General features: G+C 34.0%; 3 protein-coding genes across 3 annotated transcripts; 2 read left to right on the forward strand and 1 right to left on the reverse strand.

The window, feature by feature from the left end:
* Positions 1-521: 521 nt before the first annotated feature.
* On the forward strand, positions 522-6,182 carry LOC123524227 (GTP:AMP phosphotransferase AK3, mitochondrial-like). The gene is made up of 5 exons (XM_045302277.2): positions 522-738; positions 2,240-2,359; positions 4,002-4,174; positions 5,123-5,241; positions 5,900-6,182. Exons 1-5 carry the CDS (start codon positions 594-596, stop codon positions 6,012-6,014), a joined length of 672 nt encoding a protein of 223 aa, XP_045158212.2. The 5' UTR covers positions 522-593; the 3' UTR covers positions 6,015-6,182.
* Positions 6,183-12,298: 6,116 nt separating this feature from the next.
* LOC123524225 (ankyrin-1-like) lies at positions 12,299-17,293 on the reverse strand. The gene is made up of 2 exons (XM_045302276.2): positions 17,240-17,293; positions 12,299-14,742 (listed from the first exon to the last, which is right to left on the reverse strand). The coding sequence occupies exon 2, from the start codon at positions 14,732-14,734 to the stop codon at positions 13,490-13,492; it is 1,245 nt and encodes a 414-aa protein (XP_045158211.2). The 5' UTR covers positions 14,735-14,742; positions 17,240-17,293; the 3' UTR covers positions 12,299-13,489.
* On the forward strand, positions 17,286-27,215 carry LOC123524224 (BTB/POZ domain-containing protein 19-like). Its single transcript, XM_045302274.2, has 7 exons — positions 17,286-17,473; positions 18,530-18,755; positions 19,668-19,721; positions 20,053-20,181; positions 20,966-21,097; positions 22,559-22,684; positions 23,981-27,215. Exons 1-7 carry the CDS (start codon positions 17,391-17,393, stop codon positions 24,101-24,103), a joined length of 873 nt encoding a protein of 290 aa, XP_045158209.2. The 5' UTR covers positions 17,286-17,390; the 3' UTR covers positions 24,104-27,215.
* The last annotated feature ends 415 nt before the right edge of the window (positions 27,216-27,630 follow it).

Here is a 27,630-nt window from a genome sequence, read left to right on the forward strand (position 1 = left end):
AAGTACTTTCGTCATAGAAATTCAAATTTTTCCGAATGAATCAAGGGAAAAAGTTTTCATGTTGTTGTTGTCGATATGTCATTCTTTATTTACCTTGGAAACAAGGATACGATTTCATTAGTTGGTAAAATCTAGGACACTATCTCATTGGCCGAGCTATTCAGGTGCTCGACTGGTATATATTTTGATTACGGAATCAGCTTTGTTCAAATATTATTATACGACGCAGTCTGTTAGCCACAATTTTGGCTATTTTGCTTAGTGGTTACCTGATCCAATAATTGGAAGCCATTTTGAATGGGAACCAATATTGGACAGGGAACCAGATTAAGTGGTCGCAGTAATGGCGTTTTCCGGTAAAAATTTCACGACAATAATTTTTTATTCATATCATTTTTTCCCATAAAATAACAAAATATTTAAAGCAACAAAACTTAATTCAGAATTTTCAAAATTTATCCTTTTTATATTTAAGCTAAGGATGTGTAATAATTGGTTTTTAAGTTTTCTTATCTACAAAATTTAACGACAACCTGTGGCCAAAAATTAGGACAATATTTTTTTTATGTGGTGTGTGTGAAAATAACCTGAAAATGACATTCAAACTACTACGAGCACTTATAATGGGCCCACCTGGTTCGGGAAAAGGAACAATTTCATCTAGAATAATTAAAGATTTCCCAATGAAACATTTGTCAAGTGGAGATTTATTGAGGCATCAAATATTACTGAAAACAGGTGTGTGTTTGTGCCTGTCATATGGGGAAAGGCTGATCATGAAGGGTCATTGATTTAGGCTCTACATACTATCGATATATACAGAACTACCCCTCCCCAAAGCTATAGTAAAGGACCACCATCCACAGAAATACTGAAAGGAGATTTTTCGTATGTAGAGCCCAAATCAATGACCCTTCATACATAACTAAATATGATACGTCTTTTATATACCAACGGTGCAATGTAATGCTCATGTTAGCATCAAAGACCTTCAAATAGGGAAGGGGTGGTTTTTCGGGGGGAGGTGGGGGCATTCAGTATTAATGACAAAGGACACGTCCTTATCCAGCAGACTGTTCGCAGCTCGATCATTCACCAGTCATTCACCTCTCATTCACTGCAGAATTTTCGTAGCCCATTCACCGCAGACCTCATTTGTATGTGAAAAGTTAATAATCCCAACTTCATTCACTTTCTATTAACCAATCATTCACCTACCATTCACCACATCCATTCACCAGAGACCATTTTTTTCTGTAAGGGAATTCACAAAGATTGAATTTCTGTAATTAGCTGCATGGTTTTTATCAAATGATTTGTGTAAAACAGTTTTAACTGAATCCCAATGATCATGAAAATTAGAGCTATTATACTCGCCCTAATGTCGGCGTCGTGGTTGGTTAAAGTTTTTGATAAAATCAAATATCTCTGTTACTATCAAAGCTATTGACTTGAAACTTAAAGTAGTTATTTACTATCAAGGTTTACTCCAGGAGAAACATTTCCCATAACTCCGATTGAATTTTGACAGAGTTATGCCCCTTTTTAACTTGGACTTGTTTGGTTAATGTTTTTTATAAAGTCAAATATCTTAGTTATTATCAAAGTTTTTGACTTGAAATTTATAATAATTATTTACTATGAAGGTTCACACCAGGGGAATCAATCTCCATACCACAGGTTTGAATTTTGACAGAGTTATGCCCCTTTTTAACTTAGAATGTTTTGGTCCAAGTTTTTGATAAAGTCAAAAATCTCTGTTACAGTACTATCAAAGCTTTTGACTTGAAACTTAAAATAGTTATTTACTATCAAAGTATATACCAGGAGAAGAAATCCCCAGAATTCTGATTTGAATTTTGACAGAGTTATGCCCTTTTTTAACTTAGAATTTTTTCATAAAGTCAAATACCTCTGTAACAGTTACTATCAAAGCTTTTGACTTGAAACTTTAAATATTTATTTACTATCAAAGTCTACACCAGGAGAAACAATCCCCATAACTCTGTTTGAATTTTGACAGAGTTATGCCCCTTTTTAACTTAGAAATTTTTGGTTAAAGTTTTATAAAGTTTTTACTGGCAAAGCTCCAATTCAGAGTCAAGCACTGAGAAAAGTCAAGCGTGCCATCTTACTGCAGACAGCTCTTGTTAAAGATTTATAAATTGTTTTGGTTGTAACTTCTATATCCATCTGAGGATTTTTACATGAATAAACAAGTTTTCTTTTTTCAATACAGAAGCTGGACTTGCTGCCAAGAAGTATATTGACCAGGGAAGTTTAGTTCCTGACAACGTCATGGTGAATCTTATTGTTGATGAGCTACATCAAATTAAAACAAGCAGCTGGTTGCTTGATGGTAGGTATAGAATGCAGCAAAATCTCCCTCTCTCCGCACAAATTTCCAGTGCTCAATTTGACCAAGTCAAATAAAATACCCACTTTCATCATTTCTGTTGGTATCCAAATTTTCACTTCAATCCGTTAAGAATCAATATTTATCATCTTAAATGTAAGTTGTGATTTTTTATTTCTTTTCAACTTCATTTAATTGTAATGTTTTTATTCAACAAAATCAAAGGTTGTATTTTGTCTGCCTTGGTCAAATTGAGCAGGGGGGTGGGGTTGTTGGGAGGGATTTTATCCTACATTTGGTAGGTTACATATGAAACAGAAAAAAACTGCGAGGGGCCTCCATGGCCGAGTGGTTAAGGTCGCTGACTTAAAATCACTTACCCCTCACCAATGTGGGTCAAGCCTCACTCAGGGCTTTGAATTCTTTTTGTGAGGAAGCCATCCAGCTAGCCTACAGAAGGTCGGTCTGGTTCTACCCAGGTGTCCGCCTTTGATGAAAGTCTTCCTCCACCATCACAGCTGGAATGTCGCCATATGACCTGTAATTGTGTTGGTGCAAAATTCAACCCAACAAATACAAAATTTTTTCAAACAGTAAAATCATTTTTACTTAGGAAGCAAAGACTAACTTTAGAACTGTTGTCAAAGGCCGACTGGCAGAGCAGAACAGTTTTAAAATGTTGTCCTTGATATTAAAGGACAATATTATAGTTATGACTATTCCCAAAACCTTGTAGGAATAATGTTTTCCGTTATCTATTTCAAAATGTCTGAAAATGGCTTTAAAAACTAATTTGTATAACCAACTGTAGATTATAATCAAACAACACTATATGATTACAGATGATTTAGCACTTGGCTAGAGACATCATTATGCTTATCCTGGCTGCACATAAAACAGTTCATTGTTGCGGGCAACAGTTGAAACTGTTTCATCCCTCATGATTGATAAAGTTAGTCGGAAACAGTCAAAAATGACAAATTACCATTTGCAGAGAGCATAACGTAATGATAGTGTCTGGCATTGTGAAAGTAAAATCTATATTGATTAAAAATTTTCCACTTTGTTGAAATATTGACCAATCTTCTTTGATAATATTTCAGATAATTTGAGAAAATCTGTGGAAAATGTTGGTGACTTCCAGACCATCCTAACTAACAGCAGTGAAAAATAAATAGGGACATTTTGCTGCCCAAGCATTTGCTGAATAATTAACCTTTACCCTGCTATATTTCTAAAATGGACTGGTCCATCATTCAATCTGGGCAGCACCACTTATCATTCAAAGGGATGTTCACTGATTTACTGACTGAATAGCGAACAGTGCAGACCATGATCAGACTGCATGGATGTGCAGTCTGATCTTGGTCTGCACTGGTCGCAAAGGCAAAATTACTTGCTGCCAGCAGGCTAAAGGTTAAAAATGTCAAGCCAAATATGCCTGTAAAGGGCACCTTTTATAATTATGATAGCAACTCAAAACGGTATCAGATGAATAATAAAAATTTTGTTTTCTTTTGCCATCTTGTTTATAAATTGTAAAAAAAATACTAAAGATGCTCAGAAAATGGATATATTAGTTAGTGAAAGTTTCATGTTCTGGTACTATCATAAATGTATAATGTCTTATCATATATGTTTACAGGCTTTCCCCGAACAGTGCCGCAGGCCGAGTCTCTGTATGAGCGGGAACCATTGGACGTTGTATTAAACCTGAACATACCAGATTACATCATCATTGACAGAATCAAGGGACGCTGGACGCATGCACCCAGTGGACGCATCTATCACACAGAGTTTAATCCACCAAAAGTGCCAGTATGTTCATATGAGCCGTGCCATGAGAAAATCAACATAGTGGGTTTGCGATCAGCATGGATCCAGACCAGCCTGCACATCTGCGCAGTCTGGTCAGGATCCATGCTGTTCGCTTTTAAAACCTATTGCAATTAGAGAAACCTAGCAAACAGCATGGATCCTGACCAGACTGCGCGGATGCGCAGGCTGGTCTGGATCCATGCTGGTCGCCAACCCACTATGTTGATTTTCTCATGGCGCGGTATGACTTTATATTAGTAGTACAGTTTGTCTGTGTAGACAACTCTTATTGGGAAGAAAGTCTTTGTTGATAGGTAGTCACTCAGTACAGGTAAATTTTCACTATTCATGGGAGAGAAAGCAGTGGCCTTGATATGCAGGTTTTATAGTAGTGGCTTTTATTTGGAGGTGGTCTTTAGCACAGTGTTGTCCATGGGATAAAGATAATTTAAGGAATTTATTGAGGCTTGGCAAATTTTCTTACACATTTTTCACCTAATATGACATTTTCCTTATATGTGTAGTGTATTTGATGTGTATAACTTGGAAGAAGTCTTTTCAGCAGTAACTTATTAAGCACAAACTTTGAACTAAATGTGATTTGCTTCCATTTTGCTCAGCTTCATTAACAGTTATGCCTTTTTAAGAAATAATATATTTTTTTTTAAAATAATTAATTTTCATTAATGCCCTTTTTTCAAGATTAGAGATTTTTTAACACCAGTTTATAAGATTCACCTGTTTGATATTTCAGTGATAGCAATAAAGTATTATGTGAATGATGTAGGGTCTGAACTGGAACTTCTTTGAGCCAAATGTGTTGCAGTTAGAATTTTATGTAAGAAAATAGTCCTGTTTTAGAAGTTTAGGCCACTTTCATGAATCTGTAGCAAGTGGCTTATGTTGCAAATGGCAGAGTGACTCCTAATGATGTCATGTTGTTTCCAGGGTAAAGATGATGTAACAGGTGAACCACTGATACAGAGAGATGATGACAAGGAAGAAACTGTGAGAAAACGTCTAGAGGGCTATCAGGAAATGACACAACCTGTACTACAGTTTTATAGGTAATACATTACTCGTGTTTATTTACATGTTTTTCAGTGAATTTATTGAAAATTACACTAATTTCATGAAAATATTTCATCTGAGTGATGCTGACTGTCAAAGATACATTTTGATCTTACACAGAAACAAACAAATGTCCCCAATATATTGTTTTATCTAACCCACTTGTGTATATATGTGGACCATTAATGACAATTGCTGATTTAGAATCACTCACCACTCACAAATGATGGTTTGAAACTCACTGGGGGTGTAGAATTCTTCATGTGAGGAAGCCATCCAGCAGACTTACAGAAGGTCAGTGGTTCTAACCAGGTTCCTGCCCATACCTGAAACAATGCTTGTGTCTTTCCACATTGAATTCATTAAACTCTTCGAATAAAATTGATAAAATGCTCGACAATGGCTCGCATTTGATTATTTTATTCAATTTGTTTAATAAATTCAGTATGAAAAAAACACTTGTGTAATATGCTCTCTATTTGTTATGTCAGATTTTGAAGCCACTCTGGTACAATATTGGCCATATGGCATCTTTCATACTTTTTATAATGAGAAGAGACCATAGAACATTGTGAAAGAATTTTGAATCAATAGATTTTCAACAAAGTTCTTTCATTCTATTGTTAATTCAAGCTGATATTTTCTATACTTCAGGGACCATGGTATTCTGGAAGAATTTAAAGGAAAGTATTCTAATGAAATATGGCCACATGTACACAAGTTCATGTCAACAAAAATTACACCATTACAGTATACAGAGTATAGCTAGAATTTTCAGATATTTTATTTATATACATATTCTTTTGTAAATTGATTTTTATGCAAGACCAGAATGATTTAATTGCTAGGATACCCATTATTTTCTACCATGATTTTTACGTATATATGAGCCGTGCCATGAGAAAACCAACATAGTGGCTTTGTGACCAGCATGGATCCAGACCAGCCTGCGCATCCACGCAGTCTGGTCAGGATCCATGCTGTTCGCTTTCAAAGCCTATTGGAATTAGAGAAACTGTTAGCCAACAGCATGGATCCTGACCAGACTGCGCGGATGCGCAGGCTGGTCTGGATCCATGCTCAGGTCGCAAAGCCACTATGTTGGTTTTCTCATGGCGCGGCTCATATGTAATTTTTGTCCTCGCCATTTGATTAACATTTTAGGAAAATAATTGCCTTTTGTTTAGATATTTCCATGAGCTGGTATCTCAATAGCCAATTTCATAACAGACTAGCATCCTTCAGTACAGTCCAACTTTGTTCCCCCTCAAAGTATGAGTGCTTGAATACTACTCCCTTTGCTGGAACACTGTGTCTGGTCCAGGTATAATCATGATATGATACTTTCTGTAAGTGCCCTAACTTGGATTACTCCCAAAGCGTCAACGTTGGTTTTCCCACAGCAGTGCTCATATTGTAAATACATCGATATTGTTATTAAAGATGACAGCCCTAATTTCTGCCATAAAATCCCCTATAATAGCACTTTCTGACTTGTTTAGTTATGCATTTTGGATTTTAAAATTTTGTGAAGAATTTTCAGGGGGCATGTGTCAAACAATGCTGATATCACTCTGGTGTATATTATCTCTGTCGCTGTATGAGATAAGCATAGAGTGAAAGAGGCAGGAGGCATTTCAAAAATTGTTTTGAAGGAAGCTTTATTTATAGTCTTGTGACCATAATTATGGTAACTTAACACAATAAAAAGTTTCATAATGGTAGTACAGGAAAACACTTAATTCTTGAAGTCACATTAGGATGACACAGTCATTTGAGGTATCAGTTGTTCTAGCAATTTAAGTACAGAAAATATAATAAAAACAGCTGTTTACCAAACGAGTCAGCCTTGGAGCTCCGGCCATCGATGCTTGAGGGAACTGTGTTTCACTGTATTATTTATTATGCTGTCATACCATGAAAAAGTAAGAAAATTAATCTGCCTAGATATAGTATTTTTATATATCCTTGAATTATATTTTTACGACTGGTAAAAGTATAGATGAAAATTGTTTTCCTTTTGGCCCTGCTATTTGTGAAAAAGTTAAATCTTATCAAAATACTGTTTCTTGTGTTCAGGCTGTTTGGGAAAATGTTAAATCTTATCTTAATATGCTGGCATGTGTTTTTGCTGTTTGGGAAAGTATTAACTCATATCTTAATATTGTTACACATATTCATGCGCTGTTTGAAAAAGTTATTGCTTTATGTAAATATTGTTGCATGTGTTCATGCTGAGAAATAGGATGCATAATGGAATCACTTGGGACAGTGGATGGGTGGAATCCACAAAGTTCTCATTCAATATTTAGGAAACTGGGTCACAGTGTTTATGGGCATAATTTGTCCAACCAGTTTAATGACCGGCTGGATAGTACTGGTCACTCTTGACCCTTACCCTGCTGAATTTCTATAATGAACTGGTCCGACTTTCAATTTGGACAGTACCATTAGCTGTTAAAAGGGGTGATCACCAAACTGATACTGACTGAATGGTGAACAGTGCAGATCATGATCAGACTGCACGGATGTGCATGCTGATCATGATATACACTGGTCTCAAAGGCAGAATCAATCGGGTCCAGCATAGTAAGGGTTAAATTACAGCGAATTGTGAAAATTGACCGTGTCCACTTAATAACGTAAGCCTTGAATTAGTCCAAAAAAATTATAGCTAATACATTCAATAAGTAGAGTATTTTAAAATTCATCAGTAATTTGCTATAACAGGTGTGTATTTTTACAGTTTGTACTCTTGTCTTAATGCATGCTGTCTGAGAAAGTGATAAGCCATTCCTATGTACAGTAAGTGTTGCATGTGTTATAAATGATAAATTTGTTATGTGTATCAGGATATATGTAATAAGATAAAACAGAAATATTTTGAAAATTTTTACTGTTACTAGATATTTTTTAATGTTTAGCTTTTGGGAATTGATTTTTTGGAATTGTTATTTCTTTTGTATTGTTAGATCATTGCATCTGGATGCATTTGGTGTTTTTACTATGCAAAAACTTTTCATTGGATTTTTTGAAACTGAGTTAGAGTAGTTGATGTGTTTAAGAAATATACTAACATGATCTGGCATGTTGTGTAGTTAAATAATCAAGGAAAGCAACAGTGATAAAATCTGCAATAAACCATGGTTGAAGTGCAGAGGGATAAAAGAACTTTATAATGACGTCAAATAGTTACATGACGCCCAATTCATTACCAGTCGGAAATCTGACATCCAGCATAATTGATATACATGTAATAATATTTTAATTAGCATGTTAGAATAAAAATGTACAAGGTCCTCTTGCAATTAATTGTCCGATTTATCATGGTTCACTGTTCAGATGATTAAAGAAATAATTTATAGCAAAACCATGTTTTAACACTATTTATACACGATGGGCAATTATACGTCGGATGTTATAATTTCACGAGGTCGCAGACTGAGTGAAATTATTTCGAAGGACGTATAACTGCCCGTGTGCATAAATGGTGTTCAAACACAGTTTTGCTATAAATTATTTCGATTCTTATATGTCTTTTATTGTAAAATTTAGATCAGATATGATGGAACTGTTTCTTTGCGTATGCATGGCGCCAAATGGTAGGTGGTCATGCTCTTTTGTTAATACAGGGCAGGACCGGAAATGGTAAAACGTCTTGCGGAATAGTTTCATGATGGCAATTATTCTGCTAAGCGAATAACCAACTCCTAATGTCTTTAATTTAATCAAGACAGTTGTGCATTGTGACATTTCGTTTTAAACTTGCTATTAAGTAAAATATTTGATCAAATTTAAAAGCAAATTCTAGATGCATACATAGCGCTAAATATCATGTTGACATCACATCAACATGATATCGTTGTTATGATTTAAGCATTACTAGTTATATTAGAATGCATATTTAACCACAAGAGTTATTGCCCTTATGGTTCAGTTCCTGCATGTCTGAACCATAGTAAATAAGACAATAAACTATTTGAAGGCCTTGATTATTTCATAAATAAAAGATGGTATGTGTTCATTAAGGCATTCCTCCAAAGGAATGCATTTAACTTTGATCTATTGCAGAAAAACAGTCTGTGTATTTTGTTTTTTATAAAAACATACTTTTTGATGAAAGTAATAAATTCTTCTTTCCTAGTTATTTGCCATTATTAAAAATTTACGTTAATTTCATGTGTTATAAAATAATATGTGTTTCCTTCTTATAAATATACACTAGTCTTTATATTTACAGAAAATAAAATAGAAATATTGTACATGTATTTGTCTTGTTGTTTTTTTTTTTTAGATTTTTCACAAAAAAACTAGTTATTCAGAATACTATACAAGTATCAATCAAAATTTTTATGAAATCCTCAACGAAACACTGCTTCAGATGAGAAACTGCATGAGACTGCATAATGACATTGATGTATAAGATATGGAGCAGATATGATTTTAAGCTTTTTGATCTTTGACCTCTCAGGTTCTGTCATCTTGACCTTGAACTTAATAACGCGAGTCATGTGCTCTGAACATCAATCACATCGTTTTGACGAGATAAACAAATGCTAGTTTTACGAAATCTTCCAGAAAGTTAAGATGACAAGGACACAAAATTCAGCTATTTGACCTTTGACCTACACATGTGACCTTGTAAAAAGGAGAAACAAGGTGTTTATCTTTGCTTTGTAAAATATAACATGTAATTGAGGCTAGACAAAAGTTTTGGGTTTTTGATACAAACAAACTTCCAACTTCATGCCCTCGACAGGGTGAACCAAGTTTAAAATTTATTACAAAAAATATAATATGTCAATCTTCTTTAATATCTTAACTATTGAAATATCAATGGTGTTTGATTCTACTTTCTATTTATATATTATAAAGATTAATTTGGCAAGCAATGTTCATAACTAAGTTTGCACATGAAAACAATATTTTCGCCATTATGTACTATCGCTGCATTCTTCATTTTGTATAAATGGATTGTTTTGCTTAAAACAGGCTTGAAAGACACAGCAAATCCTCATGTGAGTTGTGACATTCAAATCAGTCAATTCAGTAGCATGTAGAATCTCCCTTTGTTTACTGCCAGTTTTCAAGAGGCAGGGGCATTCTCCTTTTCTGTACTAAAATTTGCCTTACAGAGCTTGAAGATACATTTAAAATCCATATCAACTTAATTTTTAGGACATCCTAATACTTCATTTTAGTGAACTGTGTCCCAGGAGCTAATAATTAGCAAAATAAAGTCAACTAAAATATATCCGTACCAACCAAACATACGAAAAAATTGAAATGAAAATGTTTTTTAGGCAGTCCTGATTCTTGTATCATCATTAGTAATACATGAAACACCTTTGGTGTTTCAATCATGTCAATAGTGTAGAGATTACAGAATATAGACATTTATTGTTTGTTATTATTATATGTAAATTTTCAACATCATCCTACCAAGGACAAAAAGCTGAATACAAGTATTCATTTCATTCAAGGTAGTCAAAACCAAACACTTTTGACTGGCCTCAACAACAAATCAAACTTCAGTATATGATAAATAATTTTGCAATGGGTGTAAAGGAAGTTTGTTCCAGTTAAGCAACTGGCCATATCGTTTTACTGAGATGTAAGAGAAAACAGGGAAGGTTCATACAATTCACTGAAAGACTACCAATAACCATGTTTAGGGTTTTACTACTGGATGAATTGAGATTAATGTATGATATTCAGTAAACATGTTCCCTTACATATTTTTTTTCTAGAAAATGGCATTTTTTATCCCCCGCCGATGAAATCGGGAGGGGGGTATTGAAATGGCGTTGTCTGTCCGTCACATCCGTGTGTGCGTGCGTGCGTCCGCAGCCATTTCTCAGTAACTAGCTGGTAGAATTTCATGAAACTTGAAATAAACATGAATCAGCATACTGCGATGATGCCCGTCAAGTTTTTTTTTTGATTGGTCAATTTCCCTTAGAGTTATTGCCCTTGATTTAATGAAAAATGTCCGTCCGCAGCCATTTTTCAGTAACTAGCAGGTAGAATTTCATGAAACTTAAAATAAATATGAACCAACTGCAATGATGCCCATCAAGGTTTTTTTTGGATTGGTCAATTTCCCTTAGAGTTATTGCCCTTGATTAAATGAAAAATCCACATCTGCAGCCATTTCTCAGTAACAAGCTGGTGGAATTTCATGAAACTTAGAATAAATATGAACCAACATACTTCGATGATGTCTGTCATTTTTTTTTTCAATTGGTCAATTTTCCTTAGAGTTATTGCCCTTTAATTGTTTGAAAATCTACAGATTTGTACATAACAAACCAACCAATTGGTAGAATTTCATAAAACTTCTTTCATTCTTTTCCATGAACATTTAGTATAAACATGTGAAGTTGTGTACCCACACCTGGTCACCACCTTGCCCTCGTCACACCCCCTCCCCCTCCCAACCCCACCACCCCCCCAAAAAAAATAAAAAATTCTTTCCTTTTTATTATTATTATTTTCAAACCTTCCATGAATATTTATCAACATGCAAAGTTGTACTGTTCCCCCACCTCACTCCTCCACCAAGTCATCCCCACCCCCCCTCCCCCCACCATTTTTTTTTTTTTTCATTTTTAATTTTCCATCAATATTTCAATATTTATAATCAACATCGATGATCAATGACAATCATAATCGATGTTTTGTACCCTAACGCAGTCACCCCTGCTGCCCCCTCTTCCCCAACCAAAAATTAGCATTCGTTTTCTGTTAAATTGATTTTGACAAATGAAATTATTTGCTTCTTAGTAATATCCTTAACTTTTTGCCAGATATATTTTTTTGCCATTCCTGTCCACAAACCCTTTTCGGCGGGGGATACCAATTCATCGAATTTGCTTGTTCACTATAATTTATGGGTGTTGGCACTTCCATACTTAACAGTACACATATGTTACAATATATGTAGAAGTTATCTGTTTTGTTTTACATTATAGAATTTATAATAGTTGAATTTGTATTGTACAAATAATAATTCAGATCTGACATAAAATGTTTGTGTTAGAAACAATGAAAGAAGAAACGCTTGTTTATTTTCAGAAGTTGAAAATTTCCAAAACTTAGTTCACAAAAAAAATGTTTTTTTCTCCAGTAAGAAAATCTAAAATTAACCAAAGTTCTATAGCAACATTAAGTCAACATATCAGCATGACGGAAAACTATATATGTGTTACTTTCCATGTTTTTATGCCCCCGAAGGGAGGCATAATAGTTTTCAACTGTTCAACGTTTGTTAGTTCGTTCGTTCGTCACAACGTTAACTTTTTGCATGAAGGCACTTTACTCGCAAACCACTGCACCCAGGACCTTCAAACTTCACATGCTGATAGTACTTATTGAGTACATGACCCCTACTGACTTTGGGGTCACCAGGTCAAAGGTCAAGGCGCTGCTGGGGCATTTGTCACCATTAGTGACAGCTCTTGTTGATATGCTGATATTCTTTTCCATTTGGAACGAAATTTCCTTACACCCTTTATCTTATAACTTTTGTAGAAAAAACTAAATTTAAGCATTTATCTTTACTTGTTGCGAAGTGTTTAATCTTAGAAAACAACAGTGCTGTGCAATTCATTTCAACATATTACAGCGTATATTAATAAGTTGCATATATGTATAAGCTTTACATATGCTTAAATGAAATCAAAGAACCATCTTTTCTTCTATCTTCGCACAAAAATACAGTTCTGACCTACACACAAAATAATATTTCTATAAAACACATTTTACAAGCAGAATTCCTACATCTAAAATGTTACAACAGCACCTCTGACAATCTTATTCCCTGATGTTTGAAGAGAATGTCCTTTTAAAACTTTAAATAGTCCTCTCCATATATCTCTTTAAATCATTTAATAAACTAGAGAGCTGCTTTTGAGAAAAGCACATGTCTCCCACAACTTTCTTCTCCATTATGTATCTGAGTCAACCATGCACCAAGACCTGTATCACTGGCATCAGTAGTTTTTGGTAATTCAAGGGCCATAATTCCATAGTGCCTGGGCTGATTTGGCTAGTTATCGAATTTGGCTGATAACTTATTGGCAAACATATTCTTTTCAAGTTTGGAGAAGAACTGTTCGACTTAGAGCGCGGACAAGATTTGTGACAGACAGATACACGGACAGGAGTAAATCAATATGTCTCCCACCACAGTGGTGTGGGATACATAATAAACTACATGAACTGGTTAACTGAAACCCTGTATTAAGGATTGTCTAGACCTATTCCTGTCATATTTACTGTGGGACTAACATGTGTAACAATACTGTCGAGCGCTGCATATGTTACATAATGCTTGAGAAGTACAGGCAGATTCAACTGCTCAATTCTCCTGTCAAAATTTTCATCAAATTTCATTGACTTGCGTATACAAGACCTACACAACTCCTTCAACTTTTGTGGATTTGATGCACTTTTGTATAGAAGATTGCACAGTTCGGGATTTCTGAGTAGAATCTGTGGAAAGTCTTTTTGTAAAATCCATTCCTCACGGCTTAAATTATAGCCAGCTTCCATGAAAACGGCAATAAAGTCTAGATTACTCCTCATTGCTGCAAGGTAGAAAGGTGATTTCTTTGGGCCGCTCGGCAAGTACATATCAGCTCCCACTTTGATCAGGTATTTTGCCATGTTTAATTCATTATAGTACACTGACAAATAAAATGCTGTATTACCATTTATATTTAGGTCATTCAATTTCACATTTCTTTCCAAGAGCAATTTGAGAACTTCAATTTTCCCGCTACTTGCTGCAATGTGCACAACATTTTCCTCGTCAGTTGTTAACCTCATCAACGAAGCTCCTGCGTCCAATAAAGTTTTCACAACTTCCTTATGTCCGTAGCAGACAGCAGTATGGAAAGCCGACCAGCCGTCTCGATCGGATCTGTTAATTTCACCACCATGCTTCATAAGCACCTTAACTACATTGTTGTGACCAAGACATGTGGCGGCATGTAATGGAGTGAATCCGTCACACTGGGCTATATTCACTGCGGCACCTTGCGAGATAAGGAACTCCACCATATCAGGATTTCCGTAGGTCGCCGCCCAATGAAGCGGTGTTCTCTGATCATTGTCGCGGCTGTTTATATCTGCCCCATAACCCAACAACCTTTTGAGAAATTCTATATGTCCTTTTGATGCTGCAATATGTAAAGCCTGACGCCTCCAAACATCTGCATCAGGTGTCAAAAGACTGCAGCCACCTTCAACTAAAATATCCAGTATATCTACATAACCAAACTGAGCTGCCCTGCAAATGGGGGTGTGACCATCAACATTGAAATCAGGGGACAGACCCCTGTTATGTACAAGATCATGTACCACAGCACAATTGTGATTTTTTACAGCTTCTAACAGCGACAAATGTTCTTTATAAATGTCACAAATCTCTTCTCCCTCCTCTTCAATCTCTTGCTCAAAATCACATACTGATCCACTAGCCATGCTCAATGCTGAAAATATAAAGAATTTTAAATGTACAATTCTGAATTGCAACAGTTTTGAAATTTTATTCTAAACAACAATGTCAACATTTATATATGACATGACACTGTATGTCCCTTAAATATGCTTGACATAATAAAATATGAAGTAAACAAGAGGGCCATAATGACCCAAAGTCTCTCATCTGACCTTGACTGCTTGACCTTGAGTAAATCATGAATGGTAGTAAGCAAAACGTATCGACCCCGAGACATTTCTACCTCCAAGATCTTTTAAACAAGAACTCTTCATCAGTTCAACCCCATTTAATGACATGCATGGACTTTCATTTCTGAAATTCATTTTTTTATCAAAGCATTGCTTGTTAAAATGGACTGTATAAAGGGTTTTACACAAATGTTTTGCTGCGAACTGATTAGCAATGTTTTCTCATAATTATAAACATGAGAGAGAGACTGATTAATATTATTAATATATCAATATTGCATCATTATCAAAATTATCAAAAACAAGTACTATGTAATTTGTGTGGTGTAATGGAAGCTTTTATCAAATTTGTGTTTTCAGTGCCGGGTTTTTTTTCAGTACTGGGGGAATGGTGACGGGGCTCATTAGGTGGGGGAAAATCACGTTGTGATAACTAAAATACCAGAAAAATCACATCAAAAAACCTCATTTTCTGTCCGAGTTTATCATCAGCAGTACCACTATAGTGAAAATGCATCAAAATTTACCTAAAACTCTTAAGTAAAAAGGGGGCATAATTCATGAAAATTTGGTACCAGAGTTTAAATATGGACCGTGTGTCAAATGATGAGTGATGATGTGGAACATTTTTTAAGTTTGAATCAAATCCTTTTAGTCAGGTCTAGGATTTTGTTGTTTTTACAGATATTCTGTAAATAAATGGACAATCCATAAATTTAAAGATTTTTCAGTCTGTAAATTTACAGACTTTATGTATGAAATCTGTTAAGATTGCAGTTTAACTTGAAACCGTAGCTTAGAATGAAATGTTTCACTTATTGTAAGCAAGATAAAACTAACAGGAGAATTACATAGTTACAGTTTTGATCAATTTAATTTTTTCACATTTTTGAAAACTTCATATTGGGAGAAAATAACAAATCACCTTCATTTTGTGCATTCAATTCTGTAAATGATAAAATTTTCATCTGTGGTTTTGAGTAAAATGGTAATTTCAACAGATTTCATTATACACAGTCTGTAAATTTATGGACTGAAGCATCTTTAAATTAATGGAGCGTCCATATGATATATATATTTACAGAATATCTGTAAAAAACAACAAAATCCTAGACCTGTCAGTAAAAACTGAGGTAGAGAGAAAGTGCACCAAAACTTTAGCCTGAAATTCTAAGTAAAAAGGGGGATGATTAATCATAAAATATTGGTGAAAGTGTTATGGCCTTTGTGCCAGATGATGAAGTTGATGATGAAGAATAACTATTTTAAGTTTGATGCAAATTCATCAAGTCTCATTTACGTATAATTTACAGAGATAAAGAGAAAAAAGAGAAAGTGCATCAAAACTTATACCAAGGTGGGGATGCGGAAGGACGCCGGCGCTGGACGAGAAGGGTAGCTCTCCATATACTTCCATATAATCAAGCTAAAACTGTTACATCAGGTCTTATTTATATGACTGTGATTTATGACAAAGAGCCACTACCTATAATTATAGTCCAACTAATTTGACACGATCCTAGGAAACATTGAGATAATTGTTTCATATGGGCATATCCCCACTCGCATCAAACACTCGAAAGACCAAAATAGTTGAAGTAATTGCCTATGAAATTTTCATAGCTGCCAATGCTTTACATGCTGTAGGTTTAAATGCCAATTATTTCACACCTTGGCCATAAATTCAAATAAAACTTACATGTATCAAAAGGGGATTCAATTCCTCATTGATTTATGTAAAAATTATCAAATAATATCCAAAATTACGAATTTTCTGGTGATTTAAACCTATGTATGTACTGTTAATGTACTAACGTTTACCGTGTATACACGCCAATATGCGCAAGCGATAAAACCAATAACTTTACATGACTGTGTACTGTGATTCATCCTCCATTATTTTGGTCCTTCGTTTTGACGTTTAGATTGCCAGTCACAAATATAAAACAATCTGAACGTCGAATTATTTTGACTACCTATATTTATTACCCCTAATTATTACTATCTGATAGCACTAACCCTAACCTGTAGGTAAATTACTATATTTTAATAGCAAAGAAGAAAATAATATATACCGAAGTAAGATCAAAATATTCTAAATATTTTTTTGAAAGGCTGAAATATTTTGGGGTCGAAACATGTTGGGGTCGAATTGTCTGAATGATCAGATATGACCGATTAAAAATATCAGTTGATTTCAACCGAAAGTGTGTCTCTAAAACACTAAACGATGAAAGGAGGGCGTTATTAAATCTTAAAACGACTCGTCACTTAATAAATTATGCAAAACTATTTTACATTTTTCTCTGCAGTTTTGGTATCGAAAGAGTTAACTCCCATTTTGGAACAGGAAGTTCCTGTCAGGTGCTTGACAACCGGACGCTAATTGGCAATTAGTTGATGAAAATAGTATATTTTATATATTAGCAATAGATTCAATAAAAAAGAGATGGCTAACGAAAAAGTAATGAAAGGGGATGTAATGGAATTTGCAACCAACATGAAAAAACTCGTAAATAACAAAGAACACAGGTGCAGTATTCCTTATAAGTTCAATTCTTTACAATTCAGTTATTTTGTCTTTTTTATAATTTATGACATTTAATTGTAAGATGTTAGATGCAGTTGGCAAGAAGTTTAAGAGTGATATATTTTGACTTAAACAACACTCCTGTTATGTTTTGCTATCTTTGTTATTTTGCGCCATAAGTGAATTTTGTCCCTAATGCAAAATACATGGAAAAGGAAAGTGAAAGTTGAAACCCAATTTATGAAAATCTTTTATTACAAATATTCAAAAAGCTCCTACCAGCTTATGTTATATTGTATGATCTCTGTGCAAGCTTTAGATAAAGCTTACGTACTTCAGCTATTTACATTTATTATTATAATATTTATGTTTTGTTTATCATATCACTGAAATCTTTATTGCCAGTTCTAAGCAATGATTATAGACTTCTCTAAAATATGCATGAAATTCCATAGTTTTGTTAGTCTAGCCTAAGTAATAGGATGTTAAGTAAAATAGGACATAATTTCTATAATCCAAAATAAAAGGAAGTCTAATAGGTACAGCAAGATAACTTTTTACTTTAGAGGGATGGCAGCTGTAAAATATCAGGTCATAAAGTAAGCCATACGGATGAGTAAGACTAGGACTTCGAATACCGTACACTTATTTATCAATATTCGGTGACAGTTACAACATTGCTCTCATAGCTTAATTACCTCATCATATTAGGAGACATTAACCAGCACATTACGTATACATTAATTTCTACCTCCGCTAAAAAAATTGAGCCTCAGAGATATTTATATGCTGTTACGGATCTCTGATGCGACCATGAGAAAAAAGAAAAGCGTCATTTAAGTTATGGTTGCCAGAACTAATTTCTACCAAGCTACCTTAGAAAAAAGATAGTTATGGTAGCCAGAACTAATTTCTACCAAGCTACCTAAGAAAATAGATCTCACTAAATGTAGGTACCTGGTTTCTCATCTTAAACCTAGTAGATGCTTAGCCAATACTTAAGCCAACTTTGCCACAGCTAGAATTTAGATGCATACATCTTTGTATTACACTTTCAGTGATGTGAAGTTCCTGATTGGACAAAACAGAAAAGCTGTGTATGCCCACAGGTGTATTCTGTCCTCAAGATGTGCTGTTTTCAAGGCTACGTTTGCAGAACAATCACAAAAAAATGGCACTATAGACAAAGACACACCTTTCGTGTTGTCTGATATGAATGCAGATATCTTTGTGGCTATGCTAGAATTTATCTACACAAATTGCGTCACCCTTACACCAAAAATTGTAAGTACCAGTTTGTTTATTTTGTACAATCCATTGAATAGTTAAATAGATATTATGCATAATTATGAAGCAATAAATTAGCAAAATAACAATTCTAAGTAAAAAGTACATATATATATCTTTTAGTCAGACAATTTCTTCTGTCAGGGGCCTGCATGGCAGAGTGTTTAGGGCTGCTGACTTCAAAACACTTGCCCCTCATTGCTGTGGGTTCGAGCCTCACTAAGGGCATTGAATTGTTCATGTGAGGAAGCCATCCAGCTGGTTTATGGAAGGTGGGTGGTTCTACCCATCTGCCCGCTTATAATGAAATAATGCATGAAGGGGCACCTGGGATCTTCCTCCACCATCAAAGCAGGAAAGTTGCCCTATGACCTAGCTACAATCTGTTGATGTGACAAACCCAACAAATAAATAAATAAATAATTTCTTCTGTCACTTGCTAATTAAGCATTTTACTGTAATGAGATTACTTACTTACTTACTTAGTCCTCTTCATTCCTGGAGGGACATAGGGCCTTCACAGCTCTCCATCTGGTACGGCCCATGGCAACCTGTTTAGCTTCTCCCCGAGAGAGAAGAGTTGTAGGCAGATTTCTCTGCGTCATATGCTCTCTACCGGGTCGATTCCGTTTATCCATTAAGTTTGCTGTTGTGTTGGTTTCTGTAGCGGTAAGTTGTTTTCCATGTTAAGGGTGCTGGCCTTAAGCACAACCCTCCTCCTTTCTCATCCGGGCTTGGGACCGGCAACGGCGGAGTTGAATGAGATTAATGAATTATATATCATGTGTTCTACATTAATGAACTTCTTTCACAAAGTTATATATTATTTCTTCATATTTGAAATGTTTTAATTTCTCTTTGTATTTCCTGTATATGTCTAAATTGTTTAGCATGTTAAATGTATTTCAGGCCATAGAAGTTCTTGCTACAGCACTAGAATATGGCCTTGATGATTTGCGAAGGGTAAGTAATGTTTATTTTCTGTGAAGAAAACTGACAATGAGCAGCTACGTTAAATTTTATCCAGGTGTTTACTTTATTTTCATATATATAATCATCTAGCCTTTATTTAGCCAGGTACCTGTTAACAAAAACTGCTTTTTTCCATTTGGGGTGGTCTTTAAAGACAGATTAGTTTTATATAACAAGATAATAATTATGTTTTTGTAAACTGTATTCACTAATCTTTGAGGGGTTTGTTTTTCTGACAGTAACATTTATTTCTTTGTCAATTTTTACATGTTTACAAACTGATATTTCATCTTTTAAAATAAATGCTGGTTTCATGTTACAGTTATGCTGTGAATATTTAGAAGAAAACCTGAGTGTCCAGAATGCTTGTGACTGTATGCAGGCAGCAGTGACTTATGGTCAGGATGAACTCAAAGAAAAATGTATCATATATATTGAACAGCATACAGAGGTAGTCATGTATTTCATACAGAATTTAGCCAACTTCATTGATAATTTTCAGCTGCCAGTGACTCCTGTTAATGAATCAGCTGCATTTCATATATACTGCAGCAACACTTTCGATTCATTGTTGTGCAAAAAAAACAACTAAATTAATTATTAGAAGTGTACATGTTTCACAAAAACAATTTTTTTTTACTGTGGGGAAGTTGACATGTATTTGTGAAGACCTGACATTGTACTGAACACTGTTGTGTTAGCTGACTTTCACTACATGAATGAAATCAGAACCAGTGAAGCCAGAAACTGTTAAACCAGAAGCTGTTTTTTCTAAATCAGAAGCTGTTGAATCTGAAGCTGTTAAATTAAAATCTGTTAAATCACAAGCTGTTAAATCAGAATCTGATGATGTTGAACTAGAAGCTGTTAAATAAGAAGCTGTTGAATCAGAATTTGATGATGTTGAACTAGAAGCTGTTAAATCACAAGCTGTTAAATCAGAATTTGATGATGTTGAACTAGAAGCTGTTAAATAAGAAGCTGTTAAATCAGAATTTGATGATGTTGAACTAGAAGCTGTTAAATAAGAAGCTGTTAAATCAGAATTTGATGATGTTGAACTAGAAGCTGTTGAATCGGATGATGTTAAATTAGAAGCTGTTAAAAGATACTGATGCTGAGCTTAGCTAAAATAAGAGAGATTTTTTGTATTTTTTTTCTTTTGAGTTGAAATCCCTAACAGAGGATATACTTTTATTATCACATACATTAATACAAAATGTCATGATTTTCAGAGTGTGTTCAAGTCAAAAGCATTCCAGGAGTTATCAGAGGATGCCTTGTCAGAGATCCTCAAGGTGGATGGTCTCAACATGGACGAGGCAGAAATCATTAAATACATTAAAGAATGGGCAGCGGTGAATTCGGTATGCTCTTATTCAGTTTATTTTTTTCTCATCTTTTTGCAGAATATGAATATATGAATTTGTAACAAATTATAGTTACATAGATTAAAATCCATCATTTTTTTGTTTAATATATAATTTATTTATATAATATGATTGTTTGTTTGTAATACGTAGGACTGTTAAGTGCTTTAGATCATCTTTTATCTTTATTACAGAACATTACATATTGAAAATAAAAGCAGTGAATTGCTGAAAAAGAAATCCATACTCTAAGTCCTGTTAGATAGACTGAAAACTCTTGTCCAATGGTTTCACAGCTATAATCCCATGTTGCAAATACTGTACTGGCATTTACAAGAAAAACAGCTAGTTACTGGTCTTTTTTTTCCAGTTTGGTATACTTTCAAATCATTAATTTTTGTTGAGGGACTAATTTTGATGGATTTCATGGTTGCTTAACTCCATGAAATTTAATCCAGAAGAATAAGCAAATATAACATGCATTTCGTCTTTTCAAATCCAAAACTCATGTATTCACAAAATAGTTTTTTTTGGACACCACAAAAATTTTATGAGCACAAAATTTAATGTATTCACGATACGTAAGATACACAATAATAATCTATTATTATTATGATTGCTATACCACATTTTTACAGCACTCTTTTCATGTGACTACAGCATGTTCACAAGACTAGCTAGTGCTTTATAGCATATATACATTCAATAATGAAATCTAAAATATTACTGCTACCACAAAGTATATGAATTTTATAAGTAACATAAAGTATTGTAACTCACTCAGAGTGACAACATTCTTTTCAGCTTGTTTTTTTTTACATAAAAGCAAATTAACCTATCAAATTAAGATAAAAAGCATTACATGTAAGATTATTCATTGGTCTTGCAAAGAAATATGTTTTTGTAAATTTTTAAGGTAGGTAGTTTGAATCAGCATCTGTAAAACAATGTTTTGCTTTGATATCATTTAATTTCATGGGCACAAAATTTCATTGTTTTGGTCAAAACGGCAATTTCATGAGGTATAAATTCATGTATTTTGACCTTTGAACATTAAATGAATGGGAATTTTACTGCTTTGTTAGGATTCAATTATGTTGATTGTTCCAACCTTGAAATCAGTAAAAATCAATTCCCAAGGAAAATTAATTATTTCACAGTAAATGTAATTTAACCTTTATAAAGCCTGCTGGCGGCAAGTGATTCTGCCTTTGCGACCAGTGCAGACCAAGATCATCCTTCACATCCGTGCAGGCTGATCATGGTCTGCACTGTTCGCTATTCAGTCAGTAAATTTTCAGTGAACACCCCTTCAAATAATAAATGATATTGCCCAAATTGAATGATGGACCAGTCCATTTTAGTAATTTAGCACTGCTGGGTAAAGGTTAATAGAGTTCTAGTATAATTTTGTTATATTATAAGCTTATTCTATTTAATGCTATTATTTGTCTGCAGGTTGTTTTGGGTAGGCCCGCATGTGATGCAGCTAAGAACGTTATACAGTGGGCGAGGTTACCAATCCTTACACCAGATGAAATTGAAAAACTGGAAAAAGAAAACAAGAAAGACAATATTGTAACAGTAAGTATACAACCTGAAATTCAATTTATTGTTTTATATGTTTTTCTCTGATAATTTGCAATATTTATGAGCATAAATTTTAAGTTAAACCTTGAATTAGTAAATTAAGAAGCCTGTCAAGAGAGCAACGTAATTTAGCTGTTTTAGACAGTTGGCCACTTTAAAGTTAGTCAGGTTAAAGTTAGAGCAAAACTCAATTTGGGAAGTCTATTGACTGGGTGCTTAAGGCAAGTGGCTGCCTAAGACAGGTGATCATGAAGCCTGGTTCAGCTGTAGAATTGTCTTCTTTTTAATGTTTTTTTTTTTAGCTCACCTGAGGTGAGTTTTTGTGATCGCTTGATGTCCGGCGTCCGGCATCTGTCTGTTGTCTGTCAACATTTAGCTTGTGTATGCGATAGAGGCTGTATTTTTCAACTGATCTTCATGAAATTTGGTCACATGATTACCTTGATAAAATCTAGGCTGAGTTCGAAAATGGGTCATCTGAGGTTAAAAACTAGGTTGTTAGGTCAAATCAAAGAGAAACCTTGTGAATGCGATAAAGGCTGTATTTTTTAATTGATCTTCATGAAGTTTGACCAGAATGATTACCTTGATAAAATCTAGGCCGAGTTTGAAAATGGGTCATCTGGGGTCAAAAACTAGGTCACTAGGTCAAATCAAAGAAAAACCTTGTGTATGCGATAGAGGCTGTATTTTTCAACTGATCTTCATGAAATTTGGTCAGAATGATTACCTTGATGAAATCTAGGCCAAGTTCGAAAATGGGTCATCTGGGGTCAAAAACTAGGTCACTAGGTCAAATCAAAGAAAAACCTTGTGTATGCGATAGAGGCTGTATTTTTCAATTGATCTTCATGAAATTTGGTTAGAATGATAGCCTTGATGAAATCTAGGTCAAGTTCGAATATGGGTCATCTGGGGTCAAAAACTAGGTCACTAGGTCAAATCAAAGAAAATTCTTATTTATACTCAAGATTTTTGCTCCAATTTTAATGATGATTGGTCAAAATATTTTTTTCCATGAAATCACTAGGTCAAACATGTTTAAACTGTTATGGTGTGTTTCTCAGGTGAGTGACCTAGGGCCATCTTGGCCCTCTTGTGTAAATTTTAACTTTTCAAAATACTAATTTTTCCAACAGTTTTTGTTATACAACATATTAGAAAATTGTTCTTGAAGGAAAGCCTTTGTGAAATAAGTAAAATATTGAATACAAAAAATCTTTTTTTTATGTTTATAATATGCTTTTCCTATGAGTTGACATTTTTTCTATTTCTATTGTTTATTTGCAGGTTGATATGTTTGCGACTGCATGGAAATTCCATGCTTTGAACCAACCAGATCCTAATAATCCCCTTGCAAAGAAAAGAATTGGCACACAGGACAGGCCACATCATAAAAACCTTAACGGCTGATCATCCGCCGACTGTGAAATACAACGCTATTATCAAAATGCATTATTTGACGCATAATTTATATGAACATTGAAATGAATTACCTAGGTTTCTTCTTTCATTTTTCATTTTTATAGATCTTAAGATTATTCATTCACAGCTGTGATGGGAAAATTAGATTTTGTAAAAAGTTTGATTGGAATTGTAAATTATCTCAACGATTCAGACATAAGAAGCAAAAACTGGTAATAAACATTGATAAAAATCCATACATCATTGCAAAAGCTTCTACGGAGCTTTACTCCATTCCAAAGACAGATTTTGAGTCTTCTGAAAATTTTCTATATCTGTAAATTTTTTATACAAAAGGCTATGTTTACAAAATTTTATGACCAATCTCAAAGTCCCAATTCTGTGAATGAGAGATTTAATTTTAGAGACGAATTTAAGACTTTGATATGGAAAACGTTCTAAGATTTACGTACGATATTGTCTTTGTTATATATTTTACCCGGCTACCTGTCAAAATTAAAATGAAATTCAGATGTCAATACAAAAATATTGATGTTTCTGGTTCTGTTGTAACTTAACAGTGAAAAAAATATCGGATGAGTGACATCATTTTAATGTTTATCGTTGATTAAATTTTTTATTTTCATCAGTTTTGCCAATTTTATTCAGGGTATTGAACAAAATCATAATATTTATTAAATTTTAATATGTGTAGATAGGTATGTTTCAGTAATAAAAAGAATATAAGCTTAGCCTCAAGAAATGAGCTGCACCATGAGAAAACCAACATAGTGCATTTGTGAGCAGCATGGATCCAGACCAGCCTGCGCATCAGCACAGTCTGGTCAGGATCCATGCTGTTTGCTTTCAAAGCCTATTGCAATTAGAGAAACTGTTAGCGAACAGCATGGATCCTGACCAGACTGCGCAGATGCGCAGGCTCAGGTCTGGGTCCATGCTGGTCGCAAATGCACTATGTTGGTTTTCTCATGGTACAGCTCAAATATGACTCATTCTTTAGCGGAGTAATATTACACTCCAAAAGTTGCACCATAGTCCCACTGGAGAACTCGAGCATATTTCTTGATACAAAGCTGATAACCTATAATTACTAGCTGTGAAATCTGATCAAATTTATAATGTACAACAATGTATTTGCTGGATTGCTTCCCTTTGACTATTATGTTCTTGACAAATAGTGTTTTCTCAAATTTATAATGCCAGTATTGGCTAAATATGTTACATAGGGTAACTTGTATCACTAAAATAGTGATTTTCATTTTAAATGGCATCATATTGACCATAATTATGCAATTACACTCGAAACTCGTTATAATGCTACTCGATATACCGCAGTATTCATTATAACCTTGGACCCCAACGACAGCATTATAACGGGGTCCCAGTGTATATTGCATTGTCAAAATACTCCTAAAATCCATACAACAAATACATGTATACAGTCAAACTTTGTTAGCTTGAACTGGACGGGATAATCAAAATTTGTTCTGGTTATTGGTAGTTCGAGCCATGGAAAAATACACATTATAAAGGTATTTTGCTAGGACCTGACAATGGTTTCGAGTGAAGGGTGGTTAATTCGAGCGAACAAAGTTTTACCATACATAATTCTATAATTCTTACTAAGATTACAGGTAATTGGTACTGAATATTGATATGGAGTCCATGAATACTAAGATATGTGATAACGTCATGTTTATAGGTTATTATATTTGTATCCAGAAATTATACACCAGTCTTTAAGCAGAGATATTGAACAGCTAAAGGAGTACAATATTACTTTGCTGAAGAATAAGCACACATACATGAATGCAATTTTAACGATCTTTTTATCGCAGATGCATCTACGCTTAGTATTGTTATACGGTATATAAAATATGACTTGGTACTGTAGCTTGAGTAAACTGGAAAATGTCGCCAATGATTAAATGTTTTAACATAATGACACACATTGAAATTTCAAAACATGCCAAAGATGAAAATTTGAAGTCAATATGGAACTATATCGACATCTCGAGTCCTATTGTAAGTCAACAGAGATTGAAAATATGGATGTAATAGGTATAAGTAGTATTATGTGATAAGTTTTTAAGAGAATGTTTGTTTTATTTTTAGATTGATTTACATACTCATGATAATGAATACTTTGTGAATAACTATGCAAAGAAAGTATAATCCACAAAAACAAAACATTGGTGCAAAAATAAAGATTTAAATGGCTCGTAATTTTCACAATTGTGTGCACATGTTGAATAAATATCATTTTTGAGGAACTAATGAGATTATTTTACCATATTTCATAACACATTTTATGTTATTTTATGCTTTGAAAGATTCTAAATAATATATATTATGTAGTTTTGAATTGAAAGCTTTATGAAAACATTACGAATATATATTTTTGCATTATAACACAAATCTTGCCTCTTGTTGAAACTATTCTTTGTAAATAGTTCATTCCTGCATTAATGTTTAAATCTGAGCTTTGGTTATAATGATTAAACAATTATCTTTATAAGTCCTTGAAAACAGTCCTTAATGATAAAAAGCTGTAATATTTGACCAGATAATAGACATTTTCTTTCACATAGTTTTCTCAAACAAACAGGGCAGTTTTTTTTTAGCAATAAAACATTTCAGTTTGTTTACTGTATTAATTCTGACAAGATTTAAATAGATCAATATATATTTCTCATAAGGGGAGCAACTCTTTCAACTTTAAAAAGATAAATTCTTTGGTAATCCTTCAACTTTAATAATGCTCAGTGTTTAATATTGCTTTTTCACAAATGTGCCGGCCATGCATCTTGAACATATTGTTAGATTTCTACAAACATACCCTGTGACAACTTCATCCAAAGTTTTCCAGCAGTTTACACACTTAGCTAAACATTTATATAAAAGTTAGCCGGTAGACTTCTTGCACATAAAGTTGCTATTGGGCTGGAAAATAAATCTTATCTTGATTTACTGCTGGTAATAAGACTTAATAATTTTTTAAAGTGTTTCTTAACATTGATGTACTGTTTTATTTTCTTAAATTTGAAATGTCATTTATTAGGGGATTTAAGGAAAGAAAATAAAAATCTTTTTAAGTCCAGTTTTCCGTTAAGTTTTCATTTTGTTGATGCGATTTGTTTTGTGACTGCTATATATATATATGATGAATTTATATACAATGAGTTTATGAAAAGTGATATATTTCATGCATAATAGTGAACATTTTATTCTTTATGTGAGTATATACATGTAAGAGTAACATTCAGTATTTGCCGTTAACCTTTAGCCAGGTGGCGGCAAATGATTCTGCCTTTGCGACCAGTGCAGACCATGATGAGCCTGCACATCTGTTCAGTCAGTCAATTTTCAGTGAACACCCCGCCCTTCAAATAATAAATAGTATTGCCCAAAATAAATGATAGACCAGTCCATTTTAGAAATTTAGTAGGGTAAATGTTAAGTAAGGTTGATATGAGGATTTATCAACCTAAGAAAAGTGATATCCACCGAGGGCT

This window comes from Mercenaria mercenaria, chromosome 3, assembly GCF_021730395.1.
Source record: "Mercenaria mercenaria strain notata chromosome 3, MADL_Memer_1, whole genome shotgun sequence".
In the NCBI taxonomy this organism is placed as follows: Eukaryota; Metazoa; Mollusca; class Bivalvia; order Venerida; family Veneridae; genus Mercenaria; species Mercenaria mercenaria.

Coding starts and splice junctions, on each gene's coding strand:
- LOC123524224 (XM_045302274.2), top strand. CDS start 17,391: ATGGCTAACGAAAAAGTAATGAAAGGGGATGTAATGGAATTTGCAACC. Junction 17,474..18,529: donor GTAAATAACAAAGAACACAG/GTGCAGTATTCC, acceptor TTACACTTTCAG/TGATGTGAAGTTCCTGATTG. Junction 22,685..23,980: donor AGAAAGACAATATTGTAACA/GTAAGTATACAA, acceptor GTTTATTTGCAG/GTTGATATGTTTGCGACTGC.
- LOC123524227 (XM_045302277.2), top strand. CDS start 594: ATGACATTCAAACTACTACGAGCACTTATAATGGGCCCACCTGGTTCG. Junction 739..2,239: donor TCAAATATTACTGAAAACAG/GTGTGTGTTTGT, acceptor TTTTCAATACAG/AAGCTGGACTTGCTGCCAAG. Junction 5,242..5,899: donor CCTGTACTACAGTTTTATAG/GTAATACATTAC, acceptor TCTATACTTCAG/GGACCATGGTATTCTGGAAG.
- LOC123524225 (XM_045302276.2), bottom strand. CDS start 14,734: ATGGCTAGTGGATCAGTATGTGATTTTGAGCAAGAGATTGAAGAGGAG.